The sequence below is a fragment of the Camelus dromedarius genome, chromosome 9 (assembly GCF_036321535.1).
Source record: "Camelus dromedarius isolate mCamDro1 chromosome 9, mCamDro1.pat, whole genome shotgun sequence".
Taxonomy (NCBI): domain Eukaryota; kingdom Metazoa; phylum Chordata; class Mammalia; order Artiodactyla; family Camelidae; genus Camelus; species Camelus dromedarius.
The window spans coordinates 72313365-72341162 of NC_087444.1; the positions used below are offsets into that span (position 1 = coordinate 72313365).

General features: G+C 56.2%; 2 protein-coding genes across 4 annotated transcripts in view; one reads left to right on the forward strand and one right to left on the reverse strand.

The window, feature by feature from the left end:
• STRN4 (striatin 4) lies at window positions 1-24701 on the reverse strand. Of its 3 annotated transcripts, none has more exons than XM_064489437.1 (18): window positions 24403-24701; window positions 17556-17659; window positions 16980-17053; window positions 15952-16030; window positions 13950-14147; window positions 12496-12637; window positions 9027-9186; window positions 8347-8460; window positions 7900-7994; window positions 5872-6047; window positions 5720-5767; window positions 5260-5381; window positions 3909-4079; window positions 3616-3756; window positions 3069-3167; window positions 2793-2879; window positions 1201-1436; window positions 1-930 (listed from the first exon to the last, which is right to left on the reverse strand). In XM_064489437.1, the coding sequence occupies exons 1-17, from the start codon at window positions 24682-24684 to the stop codon at window positions 1267-1269; spliced, it is 2262 nt and encodes a 753-aa protein (XP_064345507.1). In that variant the 5' UTR covers window positions 24685-24701; the 3' UTR covers window positions 1-930; window positions 1201-1266. The 3 variants fall into 3 exon arrangements, with proteins under 3 accessions (XP_064345507.1, XP_064345506.1, XP_064345508.1); XM_064489436.1 differs by having other exon boundaries at window positions 7900-8015; XM_064489438.1 differs by lacking the exon at window positions 24403-24701 and adding an exon at window positions 21433-21451 and having other exon boundaries at window positions 7900-8015.
• Window positions 24321-27798, forward strand: part of FKRP (fukutin related protein) — a 10052-nt gene continuing 6574 nt past the window's right edge. Inside the window, exons 1-2 of the mRNA XM_031458949.2 lie at window positions 24321-24349; window positions 25916-25977. The gene's annotated coding sequence lies outside the window, so the exon portion shown is untranslated. The remainder of the gene's footprint in view (window positions 24350-25915; window positions 25978-27798) is intronic.

Consider the following 27798-nt stretch of genomic DNA (forward strand, 5'->3'; position numbering starts at 1 on the left):
TCTTACTCCAAAGGGTTTATTAAGACAAGTTTCACATACAAGTCCAGGGCAGAGGGGATGGGGCTTATAAACAGGAACCTGGAAGGGGGCCAGAGGGCACAGGGTGGAACCAAAAAAGAGTGAAATAAATAGAGGAAGAGAGTGGAGGGCCTGGAAGGGAGACTGACAGACTATCACACAGTGATAACAACATGGGTAGGGGTGGGGCTCCATTAAAATCCCATTTATTTATACAGATATACAGGGAGTTATGGGGGACTGGGGGGACCCCACTCCACCCTCCATGCCCCAGGGAGGGACAAGAGAAGTCCATCTCTCCCCATGGGTGACCCCATGGGGGTCTGGGGGGCTGCCCTTGGAGAAGTGTTTGGGGAGGTAGGGGTGGGCTCCTCCCCCAAGGGCATCACCTGCTCCTCAGGCAGTTACTGGCCCTGGAGATGTTGGGTAGTGTCTGGAAAGCTGCATTGAGGGAACTGGAGGGGAGGGGAGTTCACTGGGCACACTTCTGGGGTGGGCGAGGCCCAGCACTCCCACTGATGATGACCCGGCTCCCACTGGCTCCAGGGCCCCTCCCAGCACGGCTCCCACCCAGGTCCCTGGAGGTGGAGAGGAGGGGTCAGGGGTTCAAAGAGAGAACCTGGCACCTTCTGGCGTCTTGGAAAAGCTGATCCCCAAGGACACCCAGCCCTGGTTGTGTGGCCCCCGAGAAGGTAACTCAGAGACCTGGAGTGAGTGTCAGGGTGAAGAGAAAATTCCCAGAGGCCATCCTGGAGGAAGATTCCTGAAGGAGGCCACTCCCTGGCTGGGTGCTCGGGGAAGGGCAGGCCATGGGGAGGGCCTCCTGAGGAAAGGGCCGTTAGCACCACCAGGCTCCAAGGCAGGCAGGGAGAGGCCGGGCCTCCGGGCCTCCAGACTGAGGCTGGGAGTCACCTATGGGAGACAGAAGGGAGGGGAGACTGGACCACGACCTCCAGGGTGCAAAAGGTCAGGCAGCTCTGGGCCCCTCCAGGCCTCAGCCCCTCCTCTGAATGCCCAGGGGCTACCCTGGCAATTCTCACAGGGCATCCCAACTAGGATTTCAGGACATGGAGTCCTCTGGAAATGCAGGCGAAGGGGTGTATTTGAGGGCCCCATCAGGGGTGAGAATGCAGGGGGTTTCCTCCTTCCGAGGCCAAGCCTCCCTCCTGTCTGGCCACTCACCTCAGTCCCACCTGCCTGGCCCCACTTCCCAGCCAGCGTGGCGGCCTGGGCGGGGCCAGGTGGGCATCATACGAAGACCTTGGCCAGGGCATCAGCACCCGCGCTGGCAATGAGGGCCTTGCTGGGGTGGCAGGCAACAGCGTGGATGGCCTCCTCGTGCTTCTTGCGGTGGGCCGTGATCTCCTGAACGCATGTTTTGTTGTCCAGGCTCCAGAGACGCAGGGAGCAGTCATGGCCTGTGCAGGTGTGGGAGCAGAAGGGGCTGTCACCCAGCAGCACCGGGTCCCCCGGCTCCTTACTCAGACCTGTGCCCCTAACCCGGCCTCACCCAAAGGACTCAGAGGCAGGTGGGGGCTCGATCTTCTGCCAGGTCACCTCCAGACGCCCAACAGGAAGGACAGCCCTTCTGTCCAGGCTATCATGCAGCCACCTAGTATTTACTAAGCTCCTGCTGTGTGCTGGGTGCGGGGGCAGTGAACAAAACAGGCGAATCTCCCTGCCCCTGTGGTGCTGACACTCCAGTGTGGGAGACAGAGTAAACAAGACAGACCCAACAAGTGCTGTGAGCACAAGTCGGTCAGTGAGAGGACCGTGTGGCCATGGGGGTACGGCAGGGGAAGAGCCTTCCAGGCAGCGGGGACAGCCAGGGGAAAATCCTGAGGATGGGCAGCCTGGTGGGGGCGGGAGGAAGGAGGTGAGAGTGGGGAGCAGACTGGGCGGGGCCCAGGGCCACGAGCCACTATGGGGAGGTGGCCTGACACGCATTACCAGGATCCAGCAGGCTGCGAGGGAGGCTGGTTCTATTTGTCCCTTTCTGGGGGGACCTGGGCCCTGTCCTGAGTCTTCTCTGCTTGGGCTTGACCTCACCACCATCTGCTCGCTGGGCTGTCCTCCTCGGAGGCAGCCGCTACTGTCCTGGGGGCCCACACCCTCTACCACCACTGCCGCGCCTCTGTGTGCTCGTGAGCTGGCTGGCTGACACCCCAAGCAAGGTATGACGCTGGGCAGCAGAAGTGAGAGAAAGCTCTACCCAACGGCAGCCTCAGCTGGTCAGGCCTCTGTGACTGCCAGTGCACGCCCTTCACCCCCAGGGGAGCTGCAGCCCCTTTTCCACCTGCCCAAGTCCCACCCCATCCCTCTGAGAAGTAGTCACTGGGGCTCAGTGCCTTTATCCACAGAGAGCAGGTGGCGCCAAAAGCTAAAATCCCTTGTGGTGATTGAGTTAGATATTCAATATCACTTTGCTGACCAAGTGAAGTGACTTCTCTAGCCTCAGTTTCCACATCTGTACAATGAGGATGACAGCACCAACCTCATAGGATTATTCAAATTAAATGAGATACTGTAGGCAAGGGCCTCGGGGCACTCTGAGTGCACAGTGCTTTGCTGTCCCCACTATGACGACCAGTTATTCCAGCCATGGAGAGGCTCCCAGCCCTGCTGTGACAACACTCCCACCAACTCCCCAACTCAGGAGGCCCCCAGGACACTCCCTCGGGACCAGGGCCCAAGTCTCTTCTTCCTCTCCCCAGCAGGAGAGGAAGGCACATGCCCTTGCTTGCTCCTTAGGAGCCAGGAAGCTCCCGACTTACTTCCTGACATCAGGAACACGCCACTGGGGTCCACAGCTAGGCAGGTGACTGCATCCAGGTGGGCAACCATTGAGTGCACAGATTTCCCTGCAGGGAGAGAGGGTGGGCGGCAGGTTACTTCCCAACTCTGCACCTTGCCTGGGAAGGTGAAGGGAGGACTCAGGGGGACACCGAGAGCCTCCAATGTGGACACCAGGAGTTGTGCTTCGGAGCCTGGTCTACCCCTGCCCCTCACGAACACAAGTGAGTGAGGGCACCAGGAACGCTGGGTCTCACCTGTCCGGTTGTCCAGGAAGCGGATGCCTCTGTCATCATGGGCGGTGATGGTGAGGGGCTGGTTCGGGTGACTCACCACCTGGTTGATCTGGGTTGGGCCTGGGAGGAAAAAGAGGGAGGGGAAGAGGTCAAGGGTGAGGAGGTCAGAGAGACCAGGACAAAGACAAGAGGAGAACCACGGTCCCACATCTATCCTCTGCCTAGATGTCGCACAGGGCTGGGCACCCCAGCCGCTGCCTTCCCTAGGCCCTGCACTTCATCTGTGCAGTAGACACCGGGCGCTGCCTTGGGTGGAACAGAGGGATAGCAAACATGAAGACGGCCTATCCGCTCCCCCAAGCAGTCCCTCAGAGTGTCTCCCTGCAGCCCTTGCGAGTGCCTCGTGCTATTCGTAAGGGCAGTGACCGAGACCCTAACTCCTTTCTGCTCAGAGTCCCCAAAGGGGAGCCACCTTCCGCTGACGGGGCATCAGGTCACCAAAGCCACAGGAGGAACTGGGACCCTGGAGACATTCAGACCCGAGCCCCTGGCCCCAAGGACCCCTTACCGCTGTTCCCCCGGGAGTCCAGTGTAAGGAGGGCATTGCCAGCTTCCACGTCATACAGGACGGTGTCGCCAGAGCGGAAGGATGCCACGATGTGGGCAGACTCGGTGCTGGTAAAGGCCACTGAGGTTGGGATCCCGTGATCTGAAGGCAGAGAGGAGGGAAGGCTACCTGACAGCCCCAGTCCTACCCTGGGGGTGGGGGACAGGAGCTGTCCCTCCCCTGGGGCCTCCAGCTCTGGATGGCCCCCGTGCGAGGTGTCAGGGTCCCCACTACCTCCTCGTCCCTCTACTCACCACTGGCTGTGGAGAAGGTACAGAGGCAGGTTGGGCTGCCGCTGCTGGGGTCCCAGATGCGGACTGTGCCATCGGCAGAGCAGGAGGCCAAGCGCTGGGAGGTGGGACTGAAGGCCAGGCCCCACACAGCATCCCCATGGCCCTCCAGGACGTGGCTCAACACGCTCGGGTCTGGATCCGCCGGAGGGAGGAAAGGGCTGCGTCAGAGCTGCTGGCCCCAGGGTGGACAGCCTGGGGCCACCGGCTCTACACTCAAGTCACCTCTTCACCCAGGTTCGCACCAAATCCTCACGCCCCAGAGGCGCTCCCGCTCCGACCACAGGCTGGGCCGCAAGGGTGTCAGGGCTCTGAAGGCGCCCAGAGTGGAAGCTACAGAAGGCAGGACCCTGTTCCCTGTCATCCCCCCGGCCTGAGACAGTGCCTGGCACAAAGCCGCTGTTCCGTAGAATTTTTAGGACTTACTTAAGGAGACAAGAAACAAAGGTAGCTCTGTGGCCCTGAGACCCTTTGCAGCCTGGCCCTTGCAGGTGGCCCCACCCTTGGTCCCCACACTTTTCTGCTCAAGTGCACAGCCTTGCCCAGTCTCTCCAAAGCCCTTGGTCATTCCCCTCCTGGGTCACTCGAGTCCACACAGAGTACTCTGGTCTGGCCCTGCTGACACCCGAGGTGTGACAGCTTGCTTGGCCCAGAGCAGATACTGCCTGGCACTGACCCATGACTTCTGACAGGGTGTGACTATTCCTCAGAAAACAGTATACAGTCCCTGAAGGGAGATGCAGACCTCTAAACTCTGCCATGACAGGCCGCAGCACAGACACAGAGCCATGTTTGTGACCAAAGGGGTCATCAAAAGAAGTGTCAGAGGTCGGGGTGGGGGCAGACACTGAACAGAAGCAGCGAGTCTGGTCACTTCTCTACCTAATCTTCAAGTATGAAGCACAAACTCCCTACAACGTGGCTCAGATAACTGCTCCCGTCCCCTCTGTTCCACCTCCCCCTAACCCGCATCTCTGCTCAGCCATGTAGAGACACAGGCGGAGCAGAGCGCCAAGCACCACCGGGCTCACCACGCCTCTGCCTGGGCTGGTCCATGGCCCCAAAGCCCAACCCCAATCAGCTCCTCTGGGAAACCCTCCCTCTCTGCCACCTCCTGCCTCATTTTGTTCGACCTCAGTCATGCGCTGAATCACGCTGTCCCACACATCACCAGGCTGGGAGCCCTCGACATCCCCGCCCCAGCACCCGCAGTGTCAGGCCTGGGCAAATGCCAGAGGTGTTGGTGGAACCACTGGTGGGATGATGGGATGGATGGTGGGGGAAAAGGAAGGCCAGGGGAGGGAGCTGTCCTCACCGTAACCATCATAGGGGTCCATGTTGAGGTCTGGAATCTTCCAGCTGTGGATGCGGGCATCTGCCCCACCACTGTAACAGTACTCACTGTTGCTGCCCACAGCTACTGCCAACACGGGGCCCCTGGAGGACATCGAGGTGGGTGAAGAGGGCAGATAAACGGCTCCGGGCTCGCCCCTCCCCCAGCCCCTCCAAGGGACCTTGAAGTGCTCCACTGGCATTTTTCAAGAATGGCCAAAAGGAATTCAGCCTGAGGACCTCTGGTTGTGCTCCTGGGGCAAATGGCCTGTTCCTGTCCTCCTCCAAGGGCTGTGCTGAGAACCAGCTCCAGGAGCACGGCAGGGGAGTGTACAGAGGGTCACGGGGATTCGGAGCCCTCCTGCTGCCTGGCCTCCTGCCTTGGCCCCCTGGGATGGCTGTGAGAGGGCCAGGGGTCAGTCCACCTTGGGGCACTTGCCTACCTGTGAGCCCGGAAGGCATGGATAGGTTCCACGTCCAACGCGGCATTCCTGTGGGGAGGCAGAGGAGCCGATGTCACCGGGAGCCCTTTGTCACCCTGACCCCCTGCGCCCAGAAGCCCCCACCCCCCCTACACTGGGGCTGTGGCTCTCACTTCTTGGCCGTGACCGCCTTCTGCAGGTTCCAGAGCTTGAGCGTGCCGTCCTCAGAAGCGGTGAGCAACGCCGACTGGCTGTGGTGGAAAGCCAGGGAGCGGATGCCATCGTAGTGTGAGCGCAGGGTGAATTTGGGGTTCCAGGTCTTCTTAAAGGCATCTTTGCTGTCAGACAGCTGGGGTAGGGGAGCTGCCTCAGTGTCTGCTCTCCACAGACAACAATACCCAGGGCCGTGAGCTCTCGCTCCACATCCAGCTCCACACCCAGCTCCACACGGAGCCCCTTACAGACTGGCCCCCAGCCCAGGCCCTCTCCCACTTCCTCCTTGCCTGAAGCATCCTCCCCCTCCCTCAGCAAGTTCCTGCCGTGTATAGGGACTGTGCTAGCTTCTGGGGATCTCACAACTCAGAGGAAGCCTGGGGGAGACGATCAGATCATCTTGATAGTGCAGAGGATTACAAACTATAAACTAGGAGCAGCGCCGTGAATTACAAATGTGCTGAGAGGAGGCACCAGGTGCCCACCCTCCTCTGCAGGGGTCTGAAACACTTTCCTGAGTAAGTGACAAGCCAGTAAGACTTAACCAGATAAGGGGAGGGGATTGAGGACAAATACTGCATGTGCAAAGTCCCTGAGGCCAAGGCAGCAAGAGTGGATCCCGAGCCTGAGAGGAGGCCTGGGATTCAGGAAGCAAGGGATAGAATGGCAGGAGGAGAGGCCCGGAAAGTCAGCCAGAGCCACATGGTGGCCCACACTAAGAATGTGCATCCTTCCTCAACAACAGGGTAGCCAGGGAAGGGTTTAGAGCAGGGAAATGACACTGCTTGTTCTGGCCACCCCATGAGGGGGCCGGACCAGGAAAGACAGAAGTGGCTGCAGACAGAGAGGTGGGAAGAGGTCCCGAGGGAAGTCTCTCAGGGACAGGTCAGACACTGAGACCAGACGCTGGGGAGTGGAGAGGGGGACAAGCGCACACAGTAGGGAGAAGCTGGGGAGTAGAATCAACCCCAGAGATGCCACACAGATTCTGGTGGGTGTCGCTCCCCAGGTGGGGGACTCGGGGAGGGCCACTCAGGAGAGGAGAGGAGCAGATGGCCAGGCAAGCCTCAGGGCCCTGCCCCAAGGCAGGGAGCACTCCTGAGGAACCCCTTCATCTGGGCTGTCCACCAAGGTCCTCACTTCTGCCACAGCTGTTTAGGGCCAGAGGATCTACCCTCACACCCACACACTGCCCCCCAGGTGTCATGTCTCTGGGAGAGCAGAGGGGACTACAGCACACTCCCTGCTCAAACCCTCCGCCCAGCCTCACTTCCCAGCACCCCGCAGCAGCGCCCCAACCCTGCTAGGAACACCAACCACCTGCAATCCCGCTAGAAGCTGTGGTAAGTGCTCCACCAGAGGAAAACGCTCATATACGCCTCTTTCAGATTCCCAGATAGCCAGAGGCCTGGCCACGGGTTCCAGGCTCAGGACACTGGCCTGAAGGTCTCCCTTCATTCCAGCCCAATTGCCCCACCAGCCTCCATGCATATCAGATTGGCCCAACTTTTTGTTTTATTTTGTGGCTTGAGGTCGCCTTCCCTTCAACAGTTGGCTCAATGCCCACCTCCTACACAGACTTTCTTACTGGCCCAGCTGCTGACCCAGCACCCCCTCCTCTGATACTGTATTTTGACTCAGCGCCCCCTTCATCCCTGCCTCCTACCCATGTCGGGTCCTGAGCTCAAGGTGCATGTAAGCCCCAGGTGGGAGGGAGCATCGCCTAGAGAAGGAGCCTGGCAGCGTGATTAAAACACAGGCTCCGGAGTCTTCTAGGCCAGGCACCTCAGTGACCCAGGCCAAGTCCCACCATCTGTCTGCGTCGCACCCCTCTGTGACACAGGCTGAGCTGTCAGATGATCTCACGTCGTCCTCATGTGTGAGGGGCTGAGCACAGGCCAGGCACACAACCAGAGCCGAGCCAGTCCTGGCACTGTGCAGGGCACCCAGTGGGGGCCTGTTGGGGATGGGGCACCCCAAGAACTTACATCACAGCTGAGGTCGTTGTCGTTGGTGACGGTGAGATCTGCCAAGTCCCCCAGGCTCACCTCCCCGCCCCCGATAGTGTCCATGATGAAAACGTCTGAGGAGAAGCCAAAGGAACCTGGTAGGGGGAGGGGAGGGGGGAGCAGAGAGGGGCAGGGAGAGAGAGAGAAAGACAGAGAGAGGCAGAGAGAGAGATAAGGAGTGAGAAAGAGACAGGGAGAGAACAAGATCAAGAATCACAGCTGGAAAGAAAGAGAGAGAGACAGACAGACAGACAGGGCAGGACAGACAAAAAGAGAGGGAGACAGACAGACGAACTTTTGGGACAGGGAGGCTGCAGACTAGAGGCTGGGCCTCGACCTGAGGACACAGAAGCCCTGGGCTTAGCTCTGCAGCCTCCCTCTGCCATGGGCCCCTCAGGACTGGACCAGGATGGAGGGGCCTCTTACCTTCGTGTGGCCGGGGCTGTGGTGTGCCAGGAGGCGGGCCAGTCACTTTGGGTGGCAGCCCATCCACATCCCGAAGGTCGGCCAAAATTCCCTGGAGTTTGACCCGCCGGCTTTCTGCAGGGACAAAGAACAGGGCAACAGTCACCAGTTCAACTCAGCCACGTGCAGGATGCCTTCCCCACCACCGAAAGCCTCTCCTGCAACTGTGGGGAGGCTGGGAAGCCCTGGGCCAGGGGTTGGGGTGGGGGACAGGCAGAGGAGACAGACCGAAATGAGACCCTCCATGGGCTGCCCCTGCTGGGGCCTCAGTCCCCAGCCATCCTACGTGACCTCTGAGGGCCTCGGACCTCAGAGTCACAGGACAGGAAGAAGCAGCAGTCCTGCCCCATCGGCCTCCCCGCTCTGCATCCTGTTACCTCCCTGAGGTCCACCAAGAACTGGCCACTCGACTGGAGGGCTGGAGGCCCTGTCTCAGGAAGAGCTGGGCCTGCCTGTGTCCCCACAGGGACTTTCCAGGGAAGGGGAGAGGGCCTGGCCACCATGGCGCAGGCCTCCTACTCTCCCCAGCCACCCTCCTCTCAGGAAGCGTATCCGTCCGGTGGAGACCCTGGGGCAGGAAGCAGCTGCAGGCAGCTGTGTGCCCGCGATGAGGAAGGCTGGCCAGAAAGCCCTCAACTCACCCAGTTCATGGTGGGTCCCCTCCCCAGCGCACCGCCGAGGGTCTGGAGAGCCCTCCCCATCTTCTCCTGAGCCCAGAAAATCAAATTCGTTGATGGCATCCTCTGAGTCGTCCTCCTCATCTTCGTCCTCCATTTCAGGCACCAGGGCCTTGGAGGGCAGCTGGGGCATGAAGAAAACCAGATAGAGGTCAGGGGCTCCTGCCAAGAGCCCATGCCTGCCAGGTGTCCACGAACAGAGGTGGGATTCCTGACCTCCGCCCCTCCACAGCGTCGGGCCCCAAGCCCAAACTTTGACGCCGAGCTCCCCCTGCTGGGCGCCTCTGGGGCTGCTCCTCACTAGGGAGGGGGCAGTGCCGGGCTCCAGTCCCATTCCACTTCCTCCACCTCCAGCTGTGACCCCCACAGGCAAGGGCCCTCCTCCTGGCTTTTGCTTAGGCTGTTCTGGCTCCTGCCCCAACCCCCATCCCCCACACCCACCACAGCACTTCTCATGAAAGAACATCAGATAAGGCAACAGCCTGACTCAGGGGCAAGGGAAGATATATCTGTGTTTATGGGTGTACATGAGCGTAGGGAGTCACACAATTAAAGTAAGAACAGACTCACAGGTATAACAGTAATAATAAACGCCCTGTGCCCACCTCTACGCGTTATTCAGTGCACTGAATTAGCGTCACACATGATTTCATGACCCCCTGAATAGTTCTCATTACAAATGAGGAAACTGAGGCTGAGCAGAGGGCAACCCCTTGCCCCTTATACCAGGTTCAAGCCGTTCCATATACACTAAGACAGCTCTAGGCCATGAGGTTCTCTGGGGTTTTCTAAGTCTTCCTTGTAACTTCCTATATCAGCTGAGTTTTTGTTTTCTTATATAACAAGCAGCAGCTACTTTTAGAATGAGAGACGACACCTCGGTTCCTCCATTCTGAGAAACAGAATGCTGGGCAAGTGAATGCTGTGTTTGCCGAGTTTCCCACGGTTGGTCTTCACCAGGGGTAAGAGCCAAATAAGGCATCTTGTTTTCCTCAGTTCACAAGCCGGGACCCCATCCCAGACATGTGAACTCAGGAGCAGCCTCGCATCTGCGTTTCCCCACTCGGACACCTTTGATACCCACCCTTATGAAGTGACACTGTTCACCCCTCGTGGTGTAAGCACCACTGCATTTTACAGTGTCATCAGGGTGCTGTGTCTTTAGAACCACAAAGACTGCACTTAAATGGCTTAAGGGAGTTCTGAAATTTTCAGACAGTTTTGATGTCTGACTTCTGCCTTAAGTGCTGGCTTAAGACTGGGACTCTCAGCACTGGGATTCTGAGACCAGTGGACAAAAGTACCACCTCTTCCAGGAAGCCCTCTCCCTCCTAAGTGTTCCCTGCCTGGGCCCAGCCTCAGTCAGCCTGTGAATTCCTCAAGGGTGGGGCTGACCCCCTCCCACAGGCTCCCGAGCTGGGTCTGGAGGGTCCAAATTTGAAGACAACCCCACTAAGACATCCTTGAAGGGACAGCCTCTGGCCTGCATGGGAGGCCCAGAGGGATGGGACGTGGGTGTCTTTCTCTTCCTTTCCTGGAGAAGACCTAGGTCAAGGTTTAGACAGCATGCCCAGAGAGGCAAAGGCGGGGGTCAGAGCTCTACAGGGGTGTGGAACTGTATCAGGTGCTCTGAAGGGTCCATGAGACAGGCCTTGTGCGGGGCTGTTCCACCATCACTGTCCAGGCTGTTAGTGCCAGGCCACCGCCATGCACTGCTCACGCTGCCACTGCCGAGCACCCAGAGTGGCAGCCACGGGCTCTCCATGTGCAAACTCATTTTAATTAATTAATTTCTCAACAACTCAGAGACAGGGACTATTAGCCCTGAGACTGAAAACAAGACAAAATCATGGGCCCAAAGTTACACAGCCAGGCCAGCGGCCACTCTGGGAGTCACAGTCTGGTCACTGAAGGCCAGATGTGTGGAGACAGAGGGCCTGGGGAGATGTGAGACCCCTATATAATGAGCCACCTCACAGGGCACGTGGGGCAGACGCAGTGACAGATGCAAAGGCCTAGAGTGTCGTGATAATTTCTAACAGGAGGAGCAGAGGAGTAGGAAGGTTTCCCATAGAAGGCTGAGGTGAGACCCGAAAAAGGAGTGACAATCCCAACAGGGGGCAGAGGAACCAGGTGTTCTGGACCAGGGACAGCATCAGAAACTCCAGACTCAGAGACACCCCGCATTTCCTGTAACCCCAATTCCAGTGTTCTGGCTCTGTGTTCCACTCCACTCGGTGTGTTCACTGAGAACCTAATCTTCCTGGGACCCTGTGCTGAGCCACGTTGGGGACACTGGAGACAGAATGGAGGCTGGGACTGACCTGATCCCTCACGGGCAGACCTTACACCAGACAGGAAGGACCCTGAGTGGTCTGGGTCAGGATGGGGGAGCCAGCAGGGGGCTCCTGTCCCTGTTGAGGGGAGGGGAGCAAGGACGAGTCAGAGATGGCTTCCTGGAGGAGGGAGTGTGTGAAGTGAGTCTGAGGAGGGAGGGACAAAGTTTGGGGGGGAAGGCCGGCTTAAGGAAAGCTCCTGAGGCTGCCTCCCACAGGCCCTCCTACATGGGCACAAGTCCCTGCCTCCTCTGTGGCACATCTCTCTGCCTGTGACTCCCTTTAAGCCCACCGCTGGCCACAAGCCCCTCCACGTCGGTACCGGACTCTATGTTTCTATATCCTTGCGGCCAGCAGAGAGTTTGGCCCACGAAGGCCAAGACTGATGTTCACTGGCCAGAAGAGACCACGCCATGCCTAAGGACAGCACAGTGGCTCTGGCAGTTAAGAAGCGGGGTGAGATGTGGTGGGAGCCAGGTCTCAGGCCCAGTTGAGGAGATCTGGACTCTATAGTCAGTGGGCAGTGTCCCTGGGCCTGGGTCCTGACACCAACAGCAGACCAGACACTTACATCCTATGAAGTCCCCCACCAAGCCCTACAACCTGCTCCAGGTGGAGCCGTAGCCCCTACTCAGGCTGAATTCAGGGTGCTGGGGAGAGAACAGTAAAAGACCCACATCGCCTCTGCCTCACAGAGCTCATAATCTACTTCGGGAGACAGAGAGCCAGAGCTATGTCAAAAAATTTCCAAGTGTGACTGTGGTCAGGCTAGCCTGAAGGAGAAAGCACTGTGGGAGGGCTGGCCTAGCTTAGAACGGCCTCTCGGGAACATCTGAGTCGAAGACGGGAGGATGGAGAGAGTGACAGGGTGCAGGTGGAGAAGAGGTGGCCCTGACAGGATAGTTCTAGGCACCTCTGAAGGTTACTAAGGCAACGGCGTGGCTGGATAGGAGATGGGGACTCTGGGAAGAGATGTGATCAGGCCATGGACAGACCAGGCCCTAGAGTAGCCCCGAGAGCGCTCGCAGGAGCGCTCTGGTGCTGGTTCACTCCTCGGAGCAGGGCTAGGAGGGCGCCCCGCTGGCTCCCGAGCTCACCTTCACACGCTGCTTCTTGTGCTGCACGCCATCCAACTCGTCATCCTCGTCACTGTCCTCATCCTCGCAGTTCTGCAGGAAGGGGATCTGCTCCAGCACCGAGCCGCCCAAGCGCTCTTTGCCGTCTTTGCCTGCCGCATTCCTGCCCACGACAGGGGTGCAGAGGGAGCGTTAGTCCTGCCAGGTGACAAAGCTCAGATGGGAGGGTGCCAAGGCTTGGTGGCCAGAGCCTGGACACAGCTCTGAGAGGAGGGGCAGAGCCACCTGGACCCCAGAGGAGCCTCAACTCTGATCATACCCAAGGCTCCAAGCCCAGCCTCTGGCTGACAGATGCTCCCTACAGCCTGAACCCTCACTGGGACCCCAGACTGCACCTAACTCCCTACTGAGCTCTGACCCACCCCCCGAGTTCCAGAGGACGAGCCCCCAGCCCTGACTACACATCTCCCCGCTTGTGCTGAGTCAGAAGGGGAGCCAGGCGAGAAAGTGCCCCTGACTCAGCCGCCCCATTCCCACAGCCCGGTCAAACCACAGCGCAGGCCAGGCGAGCGGCAGGGAAACACTCAGCAGGAAAGAGGAACCGGTCCCTTTATGAACACTCGGGCCCCTGACCACCTGCCCGGCCATGGGTGAGCCCACACCCGCCCCGCTGACAGCCAGCGCTCCAGTGTCCGCGTCCACACTACTGTCCACACTACTGGCTCCTACGAGATGACAGGTTTTAGCCAAGGAGGTATTTGCCAAACCTGACACCAGGATAGAAAGGGGAACAGAATTCGAAGTTCAGATAAATGCAAACATCCTCCTTTTCTGCCACTGGCTGATGCTCTAGAGAGTTGTCAACTGCGCAGGTGTATGGTTGCAGCCCCGGGAGAGAGAGCTTTCCTCCGAGTTGCCAATACAGTTCTCACTTCCCGGCCTCCTATTTGTGCAGTGTCCCAGCTCAGTGGCCGGACACTATTCCCTGCATTTCCTCTCACGACACTAGCTGCCTCGGACAGGCCTCCAGTGCTGCTCCCCTCCCGGGCCCCTAGATGGGCTCAGCCCTCAGACCTCCTCTCTGCACCATCTATACTCCCTGCCCCAGTGACTGCCGAGTCCCAGGTGCTAGTGAACTAGAGGTATGCCCCCTCTACCACGCATGTCCATCCTCTCTTCCCTGACATTTGCAAGAGTCTCCTAACCAGCCTCCCTGGCCCTCCACCAGCCCTCCTTCTCGAAGGAGACCAAGTATATCAGGTGATGTCGCACCCCTGCTCAAAACCACTGGCTTCCCACAATTCTTAGAGAGTAGAATTCCAGCTCCTTATCGTGGCCCATGAGGCCCTATTTAATGTGACTCCTGCCATTTCAGCCTCACCAGACCACAGCCCCAAATGCTGACTTTCTGACACCAGCCTTTATCAGGAGGGAAGAGGCACAGAGGGGTGCACCCACCAGGCTCCAGGGCTCACCTCTTGATCTGCTCCTCGATCTGTTTCACGAGCAGCGACTCGCCACCACTGAGTCCCCCGGGGCCCGGCGTGGCCCTGGGGCCCCCTTCACTGGGCTCCACAGCCCCGTTGAGTTCCAGCGATCGGCCCAGTAGGGACCGCACACGCTTGGACCGCATGTCCAGGATGGTGTCCGTGTAGCCTACCTCTTCCAGGTACCTGCAGGGAGGCAGAACCAGTGCGAGTTAGGTGCCTCCCAGCTTCCTGATACACTGCGGGGGCAGATGCAAACTGTGACAGTCCTTTTGGAGAAGCAACTTAAGACTATACACCAAAAGTTTAAATAAGCATTTCCCGGACCCTGCCGTTTCACTTCCGAGACTACTTCCAGTGGGAGCCTTTATACACAGGCACCTTGCTGTCACAGATGCTTGTAGACATACCGTACGGGAGAGCCAAAACCCAGGGGCCAACCTACATGGCCACTGACAAGGACTATGGAAGCAAATTACTGATGGGACACTAAGCACAAGATAAATGAGGCAGAGTGCCAAGGAGAGATGGCTATGATAAACATCTTACCGAAGACTGTTATGTGTTCCTTACAGTTCAGGTATTTAAAAAAAAAACATGCATTAAGTATAGAGTGCACACACACACACACACACACATTTGTACTCTGCTCCCATCAGGCCTAGAAGGATACACACTACACGTTTAACAGCAGTGACCTCTGGAGAATGGGATTAGGGATATTAACAGGAACTTTTGCAATTTCCTCTACTCTTACAAATGAGCATTTATTACTCCTGCAATTTAAAAACCCAAAGCCAGCTGGGACTAGTCTAAAAGCTAAAAAAAAGGAAAAAAAAATCAACAATCGGTATCTTTGGCTTCAAAGGACTAGGGGACAAGAGTCCCTTGCTGGTCCTCAGGAGGCACCGCTAGAGTCTTTTTTGTTGACCCTGTCCTCATCCCTCTGGGGGCCCAGGCAGCAGACGGCATCTGCCTTTGCCTGCCTGCCATGTCTGGTGCCTGTGTGTGTCCGAGGCCTCCCCGCCGCCTATTAGCTGTGACCTGACAGATCACAGATACCCTCTCTGCACCTCGGTTGTTCATCTGTGAAAATGAGGGAAATGCTATCAGCCATACCACATGGGGATCGATGTGAGGAACCCCCGTGTGCAAAATGTTTAGCACGCTGCCCGGCACATACCTGGAACCTGGCAAAGGCAGCCTATGGCGATTATTCTTGGTGGGGGGTGGGGTGAGTGGTCACTGTTTGCACACACCTGAATCTAGTGATTGCACTTCCAGATATTTAGCTTAAGGAAAGCAAGCATATGGACAGGTAACTTCCTGGTGTTTGTCACACTATTAAAAACACTTTCAGTGAAATACAAAAGAAGAGACTGACCGTAGGAAGTTATGATTATGATTACAGTGACAGACTTCATACAGGTCTTTCAATGATGCAACATAACTAATTTACGTGGAAAGATGTTCACAACACTTAGCAAAAGCAATGCATTACGAAACACTGTGAAGGGGAAGCCCCTGCTCTATAAAATACACACACACTCACGCACACACACACACTCACTCACGCATGCACGCACAAATACATATCCACAAACGAGATAACCTATGTGCCAAAATGTTTACAGGGGCATGAAATTCCTGTGTGATGGAATTATGAGTGATTTTTATTTTTTATGTTTCCCAAGTTTTCTAAAACACCCAAGTCTCTTTAATAAAAAGTAATTTCACATTACCCTTGGGGAAAAATGGCATGGAGGCATTTGGAGTTGCTTTCCGAGAGTGGGGGCCCCACATCTGCCTCCCTCACTCCCCCAGGCAGGGCTCCCCCTACAGGGTGACAGGTCATCTCAGCTGTAGCCAGCAGGGATCCTGATAGGTCAGGGTTCCCAGTGGGGACAGGAAGCACTGGAGTCTTCGGGCTTATATCCCAAGCCAAATGCGTCTCCCCTCCCCCTCCCACCCCCCTCCCCTGTACACTCACTGCCGGAGAAGCTGCCGCCCCTCCTTCCACACCAGCGGGCTGTTCTCCAGGGTGACTGACTCTACAGGGCCATTGGAGACTGGAGGGTGGAGAGAAGGAAGGCAGGCTTAGAGCGCCACCACGCACCACCACCTCCCCCATCCTCCTCACCCTCAAACCCCAGTCAGTCACTGTCACAGGTCCTACAGAGTCACTTCTTGAGAGTGTTTGAAGCCTACCCTCTCCCCTCTGTACACCTCCCCAAACCAGTCCCAGACTATTTTCAGACCCAGATCTAGTTCTGTTATTTCCCCACACAGGAAACAGGCTCAGTTCTGAGAGAATGGGCAGACTCACTAGGTTCAAGTCTGGCTCAGCGACTCCCAGCTGTGTGACCCTGAGCAGGTTAGGTGACCTATCTGAGCTTTAGTTTCCTCTTCTGAGAAATGAAGTTAATCATCATAGCCCCTACTCTTGGGATTGTTGTGAGGATTAAATGAGATAATCTATTTATTTTATTCATTGAATATTTATGGGGCATCTATTACATGCCCAGTCAATAAAGATCCCTGCCCGTGTGGAACTCACAGTCTGGCAGGAGAAGTCCGACATGAAGAACAGTGATCACAGGTCACCCAGGCCCTCACCTGGCTCACACCCCCCCCCAAGTCCCGGTGCTCTGGGACACTCCTCCCCGGACCTGGAAAGCCTTCCCTGCCTCCTGCAGTGAACTAATGCCTCCTTCAAGGAGCTTAGACTGTCAGGGACCTCATGTGTCTATGTCTATGTCACAGAGGGACAGCAGGCAGGACTTCCAGGATTCTTCACCCACCCTCTCTGTCCCCTGAGCACCCAGCAGTATCTGGTAGAGCAGCCCACAGGAAGGGCCCTGAGAGTGAGACCCCGCCCTGCCCCAGCCTGGCCCACCCTGCTTTCTGGGGAGCAGAGAGAAAGAGGTGGCCCATCTCCGCTCTCCTGTAACACATTTGGTTCTGTTCGGGGCGGGGGAGGGGGGCGGTAGGCAAGCAGGGAGGATGAGGGGTGAGTACCTTGTTCTGACAGTTCTGGTTTCTTCTCCCCTGGGTTCAGATCTGTCCCGAATTTCAATTTATGATATTTGGCCCTAAAAGAACAAACAATTAACAAATGAGAAACACAGGAGAGTAGACAGGGCCAGCCCTTGTCTCAGGAATCCCAAATCCCAGGTTTGCCCTCTTATCCGCTCTCCTGCCTCTGACGCTGAGCTGCCCGATTAGGAAGCAGCCCCAGCGGAGGAGGCGTCACAGATGGCACTGCGAAGAGCCCACTCCTTGGAGTCAGGCAAACTGGGCTGCCATCCCAGCTCCAGAGCCCTTGAAGAAGTTCTCGCCCTCACCCTACTGGAAGGGACAAGTGAGACAAGGAATGTCCGGTATTTGGTGTTATGAATACAGTTACTAGTTGTTTACCCTGAATCCCACCTACTACGTCTTGCTGTGTCCTCCTCTCCTAGAGCCATGCAGAACTGGGTGATGGGGAAGAGAATGCTTGATCCCAAGTCTCCCTCAGCTGGAAGGCAGTACTGCCAGCTCCAAACCTCCCATTGGCCCTGCCTTGAAGGCAGGACCACGGACAGCAGGGCTCACCTCTCCTGCTTCAGTGCGTATTCTAACATCTTGATCCGGCGCACCAGGTCGGTCTTGAGATTCTCTTGCCCCTTCCTTTCTCCCTGGAGGAAGGCCACCTGAGCCTGCGGGGGGGGGGGGGGGGGGGACGGGACAGAAGGAGACAAGAAGACAGCAGGGCTCAGGCTCACTGATGTGTGTCCCTCTCTCACTCAGGGACAATAAACTGCAGCCCCACCCCTGCAATGACATGCGGAGCCACTTCAGGCATGAAGACCCAGAGCTGGGGTTAATGGAGCGGTGAGAAGATATGCTGGATCTGTTTCCATGCCGCCCACAATGGGAGAGCTGAAGAGAAGGCCTTAAGCCCTGAAATTAAATGAGGACAGCTTGGGCCTAACTTGGTCCCCGCCTTTTCGGGGGAAGTCGGATCAGGGATGAAGGCAGGGGAGGTAGGCATTAACAGCCCTGGGTTCCTCCTCCCCCAGCCCCAGGCAGGTGCTATCCCTGAGGTTGCTGGTGGAGGTGGCATCGCACTATTCCTACCAGAGCATCTGTCTCTGGGAGGCGTAGGAAGCTACTTCTGGAGTTTAGGGACAAGAGTGGGTGGCTCGGCTCAGCTCCCGCTGCATGCAAAGGCTTTACTGCCCGACCCCCACGGTGGGACCAACCGTCCCACTGGAGTCTGTCCAGGGTGAGGGAGATGTGCCACAGACACGACCCAGGACCCCTGCCAACCACTTCACACTGTCTGCTGGCATGCACTGCCCCAGTCTGCTCTGGTTTCTCAACAGGTCTTTCGGAGACACCGGGCCAACTGCCTTCGAGGCAGGATCTTGGACTCTGACCATGTTCTGAAAGTCCTGTGCCAAAGCCCTGAGTGCAGGGCTCATCCTTGGCTTCTCCCCAAGTGCGCCTCTGTTCCAGGCTGGGACTGCCTAAGCTCCAGGCCTGGCCACTTATGCGCTGCACATTCTTAGGCAGGTCTCTGGCCTTCTCCTCACCTGTTTCCTCTTCTAGAAAATGGGGCTCATCAGAGCACCTGCCCCTCATGTGTTAAGTCCTTTTCAGTCCAAGGCCTAGCACAGAAGAAGAGCTAATAAAGGCCACCTCCTATTTCTTAGACTCATCGAGCAGAGATGCCTTCTGACCCACCAGCAGCTGCGTCTTCCTGGAGCCAACACTACCATGTCATGTGCTTACTGAAGAACTTCAATAGCTCCACCAGAAGCCCCCAGTCACCCTAGACACCTTGTCCAGGCTGTGCCCCTTCCCAAAGGCTTGCTCCAGAACTGTCCATCATTGATGGCCTCTCAGATGCCCACAAACATGCCTCTCCCTGTCCTTGGGGCTCAAAGGGCCCTGACCTATCTGCCCCTGGCACTCAGAGCACACCATGGCCCGCTGCCCACAGGCCTACCATCAACTCTGTCCTGCTCCAGGGACCAGGTCTCTCCCTCAGGTCAGCAGAGAACCAAACGTGTGCTAAGTAATGACGAGCACTGGCCAGGGCCGGGGACCAGGAAACAGGCGCACTCAAGACATGGTCGGTGGAGCCATAAACTGACAAACCCTTCCAGTGGGCAATCTGGCCACATCCACAAAAATATTAACCACACATTCCTTTTGTCCCAGCAGCTCCACTTCTAGGAATTTAACCTATGGGCATAATGGCAATGGTAGGCCTCCTTTTGAAAAAATAAAAAGGGATATACATACGTTAACGTATGACAAAAGGATCATTCATTCATTCATTTACTCCACAAATATTTACTGAGCCCCAACTATGTATCAGATGGACAGAGGATACACCACTGAATACGATGAGTTTATTATATTCTAGAGAGTGTGGGACAAACAACAAACAACATACATACCACAGTTATGCTTTGGGAAACAAACCCCATCTGTCCATTGAGAAAAAGGGACTCCCCCTGCCCAAGATGTTTTTCTCTCTCCACTTTAAATCAACCCATATGTACATAAATACCTAAGGCCAGACAGGTGGACTCACATGTGATCAACATCTCAGAAGTTTGAATTTCTGTCCTTCGTGTGCCTTCTCAGTCACCCCAATCTACTCTGCCTGTGAGTCATTTTAGGTCGGGGGAGCGGGGGAGCGGCGGGGAAGAAAGGGTGGATCACTAAACACAAGCCCCAAGTTACCACCTTCCTGTGATTCTGCCCTCTGGGCTTCTCTGTTAGTGAGCGTCTGCTTCTCAGCCCCTGTACAGCCTGCTGAGCGACATTCATTCAACATCCAACACCGGTGACTGCCTGTGACAGGCCAGGAACTGCCTGAGGCACTGGGGAAGTAATAGAGAAGACGAGTGCCTCCAGTCCCCACAGAGCTCTCAGTCCAGTGCAGGCAAGAGCAGAGTAGGCGACAACTAACATATATGGTGACCAGGGCCCTGGGGAGGGAGCAGAGGATGTTATGGAAGGAGGGACCAGCCACAGGGATGGAGTGTAGCTGGCAGAAGACAGAGATAAGAGTTGCATGGTGGCGGGCTTAAAGAACTCTAAAAAGGCCAGCATGGCCACATTAGAATGTGTAAAAGGGTTAGTGAGGAAAGTCAAAGAAGCTTGTAGGCCTGATAAAGGATCGCAGACTCTGTGAGCAAGTTTGAAATTTATCCCAAGAGCAGAGGGGAAGCTATGGCAGGGTTCTTTCCAAGCTAAGGCGAGATGTAATCAGAGTCACATGTTACAGAGGTAATTCCACAAACTACAATGTGGAGAACTGATAGCTGGGGTGGGGGAATGAGAGCTAAACCAGCAGAGAAACCAGTCACAAAGGAGGCAATTCCAGAAATCCCAGGGAGAAATGACAGTGGCCCAAACTAGGATTAGGCAGTGAGGGGGCTAAGTGGGTTAAGGTGATGAGGAGGTGGGACTGATAATACCCGGTGACCCTCATCTGTTGAATCCAGGATCACGCCCAGCCCTTGCACTGGCTCGGCCTCTCCGCTTCATCTCCCTACCCCCACATTAAGCCCTGATCTCCCCTCTCCTGATGACTATGTGAGGCTCACACTCGGCCCATTCTGCTCTGTGGTCCCCTTCCCAGTTCCTCTGGCAAAGAAGGGAGAAAAGAGAACCAGAAACATGGGGGTGGTTGAAGTGTCCTGAGCTGGTGGAATACCACAGAAAGGGGAAGTGTCGGTGACCAGTCCCTCCCACCCTGCAAACACCAGCAGCCACCGCTGCCCAATCTGCCAGTACGTGGTGGGCCAGCAGGTAAGGCTGCGATCTGGAAGTTCTCTACCCACCATCTCCACCACTGCCATTCCCTCTGGCCAGACTGTTGGAATACACACGCCCCCGGAACCACTCCAAGACAGGGCTGCCGCCTCTCCTCCGGCTGTTCCTTTTCCACCTAGGCGACATTGGAAAACCTTTCCCGAGGGGCCTCAGCATCTCAGTCCTCCAGGACTGCTGACTCTCTGCATCCCAACCTTCTGTCCCAGCCCCCTCCCTGGGCGGGCTTCGGTCCCATCTGGCCCTGCATGTCCTGTACTCCTCCTTCCCAAGCTCTGGTGGCTCCGGGCAGGGCTGAGTCCCCATGGACCCCTCAGGGCCCCTTGTGAGGCTGCAGGTGGGAGGTGCCAGCTCTGTACCTTCTCCACTGGCAGCTCACTTGCTGCATCTCCAGATTCTGTCCCCCACCCCCCACCCCAGGTTCCTCTTGTCCTCAAAGAACTCGCTCCCCTTCCCAGAAGTGCCGCAAATCGTGGGCAGAGCCACACAATGGAAAACTCAACTGCATGTGAACGTGTAGCATTCTCTGTCGCCTCCTGTGCAGACCAGCCTCCTCTATTAGCCTGGAAGTTTCTGAAGGGCGGAAACCGCATCATCTCCTTCTCGCAATACACCAACCTGGCAAAGTCCTGCTTACCATCAGGCTGCGTCTATGCCACCTCCCCGCTCCAATCTTTGGGCATCTCCTGGAAGGACCTCATGGGAGGCTGTCTCTCCTGCCATTCCCACACACTTATTGAGCACTGACTGCAGAGCCACAGTGGGTCCTGTGCCAGGAACAGCTGAAGGCGGCTATTTGGAGAAAAGGTATTCAGAGTTTATCAGGAAAATCTGACACAGTCCAGGCCTTAAAGGATGTCACAGAAGTCACACCTCTCTAAGTGATAAGTGTTTGAGTAAAGGTGCATAAAAAGAGGTGCTGCTGGGAGTGTAAATGTGGAGCAATTTGGCAGAACTAATCACCGTTTTATAAATACATCTATTCTACCATTCCACCCATCTAATCTGCTGTATACTCACATGGGAATATACAGATATTCACTGCAGCCATTTGACGGGCAAAAATTGGAAACAACCTAAAAATCCACCAAGAGGGCTCAAACTAAATGAGCTATGGTACAAACAACGGCAGAATGTAGTTTTCGAAAATAATGAGAAAGAGCTCTCATGCTGATATGAAAGGAACATCAAGACACATGAGAATGTGAAAAGTCACAAAATGATGCATGAAATATGATTTTGTATATTATGCACATAGAGCTGAACTACTTTTAAAGCAATAACAATTAGGGAGGAGAGAAGGGGAGGAAACGGACGAAGCAGGGTGGCGGGGCTTTCCTTTTTTACTTATACCCACAGACACCTCAGAGATCTTTGAATTTTTACTATGGTAAAAAGAAAACAGAAGTACAAAGTAAGTGATGCTGGAGCCTGGACAAGGGAGAGCATAACTAGGTGCTATCCACAACTTCCTCTCAGACTCCAAGAAGGGCCACTAAGTGTGGGAACAGACACGTTTTTTCTCTTGCTTGTCTCAAAAATGAGGAGATGGGGTGGTGGGTGCTGTAGGGTGCACTGGCATGAAGTCCCAGAGACCAAGATTCAATCCCTGCTCTGCTCTGATTACTTGGATGATCCTGGGGAGGCCACTGAGTTTCCTTCCAACAGGCATCTCATTTGTCCTGGGCGTCGGAGAGGTATAGAGCATGGGCTTGAAAGCCCACAGACCACCCCTGCCGCCCACAGGCTGTGATCCTAGATAAATCACTGACCTTCTCAAAGTCTCCATTTCCTCTGCTGATTATTAAAAAGGGGGGTGGGGTGGGAGAATAATATCACTCACCCTCCCGAATGCTGCAAGGATTAAATGATACCATGTATGTGAAGTGCCTAATACAGTCCCTGGCACATAATATGTGCTCAATAAACAGCAGCTGCTATCACGATTGCAGAATGAGGGCAATGACATTGGCCCTGCCTACACGATGGAGTACTGAGAAGATTTAATAAGATGTCCCCTGAGAAAGACCTCCAGAAGCAGAGATGGGACACAAAAGCGAGAGGTACTTACATAAGGATTTCTCCCACTCCAACACAAGCCTCAGCTATCATGTAGCTAAGATCCCTATTGGCAAGGGAGAATTGTAGGCTGCTTTCTTTATTCATCCTAAGGACAAAATTCTAATCAGATATTTTATTTGGGTTCCCACTTCAACTAGATAGGAACCAGCAGATCAGAAGGGGAAAGATGGGCTGCTAGAAGCAGGTACTGACTTCTGCTAATAATACCTCAGCCTGGGGAACCCTCAGACTCCTCTCAGCCCATGCCTGGACCCCTTTAAATCCTCACAACTCTGCTATCCAGGCTCCCCAGGACATTCTGCAAGCTGACCCACACTTCTCAAGGTCACAAAACCCAGCCCACCTCCTCAGCTTCTTTCAAACATCATCCCAGAGCACAAATCCTCTCCGAAGCAACCAAACCATAGGGTCCCTTCCCAAAAACTTCCACAAACGCATCCCACCCTCCCTCCACCCCCCACCCCCGCCAGAATCCTTCCTCTGGGTGCCTTCCTGCTTTATAAAATGCTTCCCCTGCCATCCTCCAGGTACCCCCATTCCTCCGCACTATCTTCATCCACCTCCCATCTCCACAGTTGGACATGTCTGGCTGCCACTTCTGACTCCAGTTAGGGGTTCTCCACCTGACATCCCACACATTTCCCATCTCAGGGCAGTAGCCCCCACTCCTTCACACCCCTAAAGAGTTTCGGCTCTCAAGCGCTTCCAACACAGCCTCCGAGTGCCCGTCCTGGCCCCGTCCATGCTTCCACCCGAGACCCCTTCCCTGCACTCGATAGCGACGCATGCTAGGGCTCCCCAAAGTTTCCTCCTCAGAGGTTAGGGCACACACTTTCAACTGGCGCCCATCCCCGCCCCCAGACCTTGCTCTCTTCCCCAGGGTCCTCACAGAGCCATCTTTCAGTCCCTCCGGTCCAAACGCTCCGAAACACACCCGTCCCGAGCTCCCCGACTTCCTCTCCCTACTCACACGGGTTCCCCGCCCCGACCCGCTCGCTCCCAGCGGGTCCCAAGTACCCCCACCCCTCGAAGCCCCCTCTCCCACCCAGTGTCCATCCGGTTCTACCTCCAACTCGCACCTGGTCGGGGACGAAACGGGAGTCCCTGGGCACCCTCCGAGTTTTTTGCTCACTCCCATACAAGACTCCTCCAACCCCTCTCATCACCCTTTTTCTGACTTCTCTTGGGGTCCCCTCGGGGCCTCGAGGCCACTCTCTCAGCAACCCTTCGGCCGGTCAGATCACTCCCACTCCCCACTTCCAGCCGGTTCTGGTCCCTGAGTCCCTTCTCTCGGCAGCCGCGATCGGGCCCTCCTGCCCCGGGGTCTCCCTCCAGCCACGAGCCGCCCGGGTGCCCTTAGGACCCCCCTCGGACGGCCCCTCACTCTCGCTCCGGGCCGGTCGCGGTCCCCTCCCGCCCCCCCGGCCGTCCCGGCGGCCATTGCTCCAAGATGGCGGCGGCGGCGGCGGCGGGTGAGGCCGGGCCGGGCCGGGCTGGGGGTCTGGGGTCCCGGGGCGGCGCTCACCTGCAACTCGGCGCGCTCGGCCTCCCAGCGGGCCTTCTCTGCTTCGAAGCGCGCCCACTCGTGCTGGATAAAGTGTAGGATCCCGGGTAGGCTCAGGGGCTCTGGTCCCGCCGTGGGACCGGGGCTGCCTCCGCCGCCGCCTCCTTTAGCAGCCGGGCCGGGTCCAGGGGTAGAAGCAGAGACCGGGGCCGCCCCCGTCGGGCCGGGACCCGCGCCGGAGCCGAGCGGGCGGCAGGAGGAGGCGGCGGCGGCGGCGACGGCGGCCGCTCGCTCCTCCATCATGGAGGCCCCGGGGCCGGCCCGCGCGCCCGCTGTGCCTCGCGCGCCTGCGCGGCCGCGCCAACACTCGCGCGCGCGCTCGGCGGGGACCGGGGCGGTCGGTGACGGGAACGAAGTCGGGCGCGCGCCTCGCCCACCCGGGTCGGCCCCGAAAGCGCGCGCGGGATGGGCTGAAAGGGGCGGGGCGGGAGCGCGCGCCCCAGGGAGGGCAAACGCGACCCAGGCCCGGAGAGAGGGTCGCCCCTGGAAAGCGCGGGACTTTGGGAGGGGAGGCCTTCGGTCCTCCTCCTCCGGCTTCGCCCCAAAGAAAGATTCTAGCCCTCTCCAGACCCAAATACCTCCTCTCGACAGTCACTATCATTCTTTGAGAGAAAGGGCGACCACCAGGGATGGTTTCAGCAATGGCCTCATCCTTTCTGATTCCTGGCCCAGGTCGGTTGTCATGGTAACCTTCCCCAGTCTGGAACACCCTTAGCCCCCCCTTCCCCCATCTTTGTGGTTATGGAGCTCCAAACCTCTCCTGGCCGAGCACCAGGAGGAGGTTGCCAAGGTAACCCAAGTCCCTGGGTGGTCCTTTCTGCCCCTCCTCTCATTGGTTACTATGGCAACTCCACCTAGCACTCAGGTAGAAAGGAACCCAGCCCCAAGGACACTGATTGCTGAGGGAAACCTCTTTCCCAACCCCTCCCCCAGCCACCCAGTTGGCATTACCATGGTAACTATCTCCCCCTTTCCCATCGTGGGAGGTCCAGGGACCAAACCAACCAGGTGTTTTTATTTAGAGGAGGAGATGCTCTGCTGAGGAGTAGTTACTATGGTTACAAGGCCTGGACCATCCCCAGGTTGATGAGAAACAGGCAAGGCAAAGTCCTGGTTGCTCTGGTGATGGGGGCAGTCCCCTTTCCAGTGACCCTAGGAACCAGGCTCACCAAGGTTGAAGACAGTTTAGGATTGTTTCAGGATGGAGTGTGTCTAGGCAAGAGGTTGTCATGGTAACACCTTCTGTCACTTCTAGCCCTACCTTTCTGTACACATTTATGAAAGAAGGGATGGTTATATCCCTATGACATCCTTACCTCCCATTCATAAGATGCTTCAGGTGGTGCCTGAGCGTATGGGACTTAAAGAGAAATGATTCCCTGACCTTCTCATTCCCACTTTGTAGGTAAGATGAAATGGTGCTCTATTGTGTGAAATTGGCTGATTTGGAGTTTTCTGGTTCTCCTTTCCTCAGAAGTGCAGCTGAGCTGGGCTGGGACTGTCCCCCTGGAGCTCCTTCAGCCTGCAACCTAGGAGGTAAGAAGCCCCTCAGTGTCACCAGCACTCATGTGGAAGCTGCCCTTGTCCCCAAAAGGTTTTTCCACATATCACTCACTTTCTCTACCCGTCACATTCCCATTCTACAGATGCAGCAACTGAGACTCAGGCCAGGTGAACTCTGGCCTGAAATGAATCGGGGTGAACTTAACATGGTTTTGTGGGCAATAGAGAGACAGTCTCAGCTTAACTACCCTCTCCTCCCCTGACCACCTTTTTTCTCTCACGCCCCCTGCTGGTTTTCTGCCGTATCTGTAAGTTGTTTGGGTGGTTTTTGTCTGTCTTCCCACCTCTGGAAGGCCTGCCCAATGACTGCCCGGGTCATCCTGGGTCCCCAGAACACAGAATCTGGCACAGAGGGCACACAATAAATATCTGTTTGTTGAGTTAATGAGTTGAATTAATTAATCAGTGTGCGGTATTCCAGTCTGAAAGCACCTGTCAGGTTAGGGCTGGGGAAAGGGCTTGTCTCACTGAAGATGGGCTGGGAGTTGGGCTGTCTTTGTGTACCCAAGAGAGACAGCAGAGTTTACTGGTTGAAAGCACAACTCTGGTGCCAGCTTGCAGGGTCAACTCCTGGGGCCACCAGTTCCCAGCTATGTGACCTTGAGCAAGTGACTTCACCTTTCTGTTCCTCAGTTTCCTCATCTTTAAAGGTGCTCACAATGTGAAGATTAAACAAGTTAATATTGGCAAAGTGCTTAGAACAGGGTCTGGCACGTCATGAGTGGCTAGAATTGTTGACATTATCCTATTACTATCCTTCAAAATCATCATTTCATCCACTTTGTCCCAATGAAGGAGTTTTGCCCCTTACAGCTGGGAAAGCCAAGACTGACCTTGTCAGTGTACCGGATGATTCCTCACTCTTCCTTCTCTGGTCCCCCCACCTCCTCATCTGGTTCTGATACCTGCTGATCTTTGAGAAACTGGTTTCTGCCCTCTGTCCTGTCGGTTACCTCCTGGCCCAGAATTGGCCAGACAGCATGTGGGGAGAGCCAGGGCCTGGGGGTGGAGACCTGGCTTCTGCTTCCTTTCTCTCTCTGAGCCCCAGGATCCCCCTCTGAATAATGGGAGTCAATCATTCATCCCACACAAATTTACTGAGCCCCTGCTGAGTGCCAGGTAGTGTGCTGTGTTCTGGATATATGGCAGGGAACAAAAGAGACCAAACAATAAATAGAACAAGTGAAATCTACATGATAACTACTAAGGGAGGAAAACAACACAGGGACGGGGCATAGGAAGTATGTGAGTGATGGGGAGATGCAGTTTTAAGGAGGGTGGCCAAAGGAAGGGCGTAGTGGACAGGTGACATTTGAGCAAAGACCTGGAGGCCAAGGAAGGATCCATACAGATAACCTGGGGGGAGAGTGTCCAGGCAGAGGGAACAGCAGTCTCTCAGGTGTTTGGTGGCCCATGTGGCTGCTGCTGAGTGAGTGAGCACAGGAACATGGGGGATCATGTGGGGCCTTGTGGGTCACAGTGAAGACTTTGGCCTGTCCTTTGAGTGAGTCTTGAGCCACAGAAGGTTTGAGCAGATGCAGGACGGGATCTAATTCAGGGTTTAACAGGATCCCGCTGGGCTCTGAGTGGGGAACAGACTGTAAGGAACAAAGGTGAAGCAGGAGGATGGTCCTTTTAGAATCTAAGGGTCTCTTCTGTGCTTCTGTGTACCTAAGCACTAAGGTTCTAAGATTTTTAAGACCCAGAAGATTCTGTGGTTCTAAAGTTCCTCCCCCCACAGTAACGTGAGTTGCATGGGGGGTCAGGGGAATTGTTGATCTCTGTGTTATGTGT

Coding starts and splice junctions, on each gene's coding strand:
- STRN4 (XM_064489436.1), bottom strand. CDS start 24,684: ATGATGGAGGAGCGAGCGGCCGCCGTCGCCGCCGCCGCCGCCTCCTCC. Junction 6,048..7,899: donor ACAACGACCTCAGCTGTGAT/GTAAGTTCTTGG, acceptor CCCCTACCCCAG/CTGTCTGACAGCAAAGATGC. Junction 5,768..5,871: donor AAGGCGGTCACGGCCAAGAA/GTGAGAGCCACA, acceptor GCCTCCCCACAG/GAATGCCGCGTTGGACGTGG.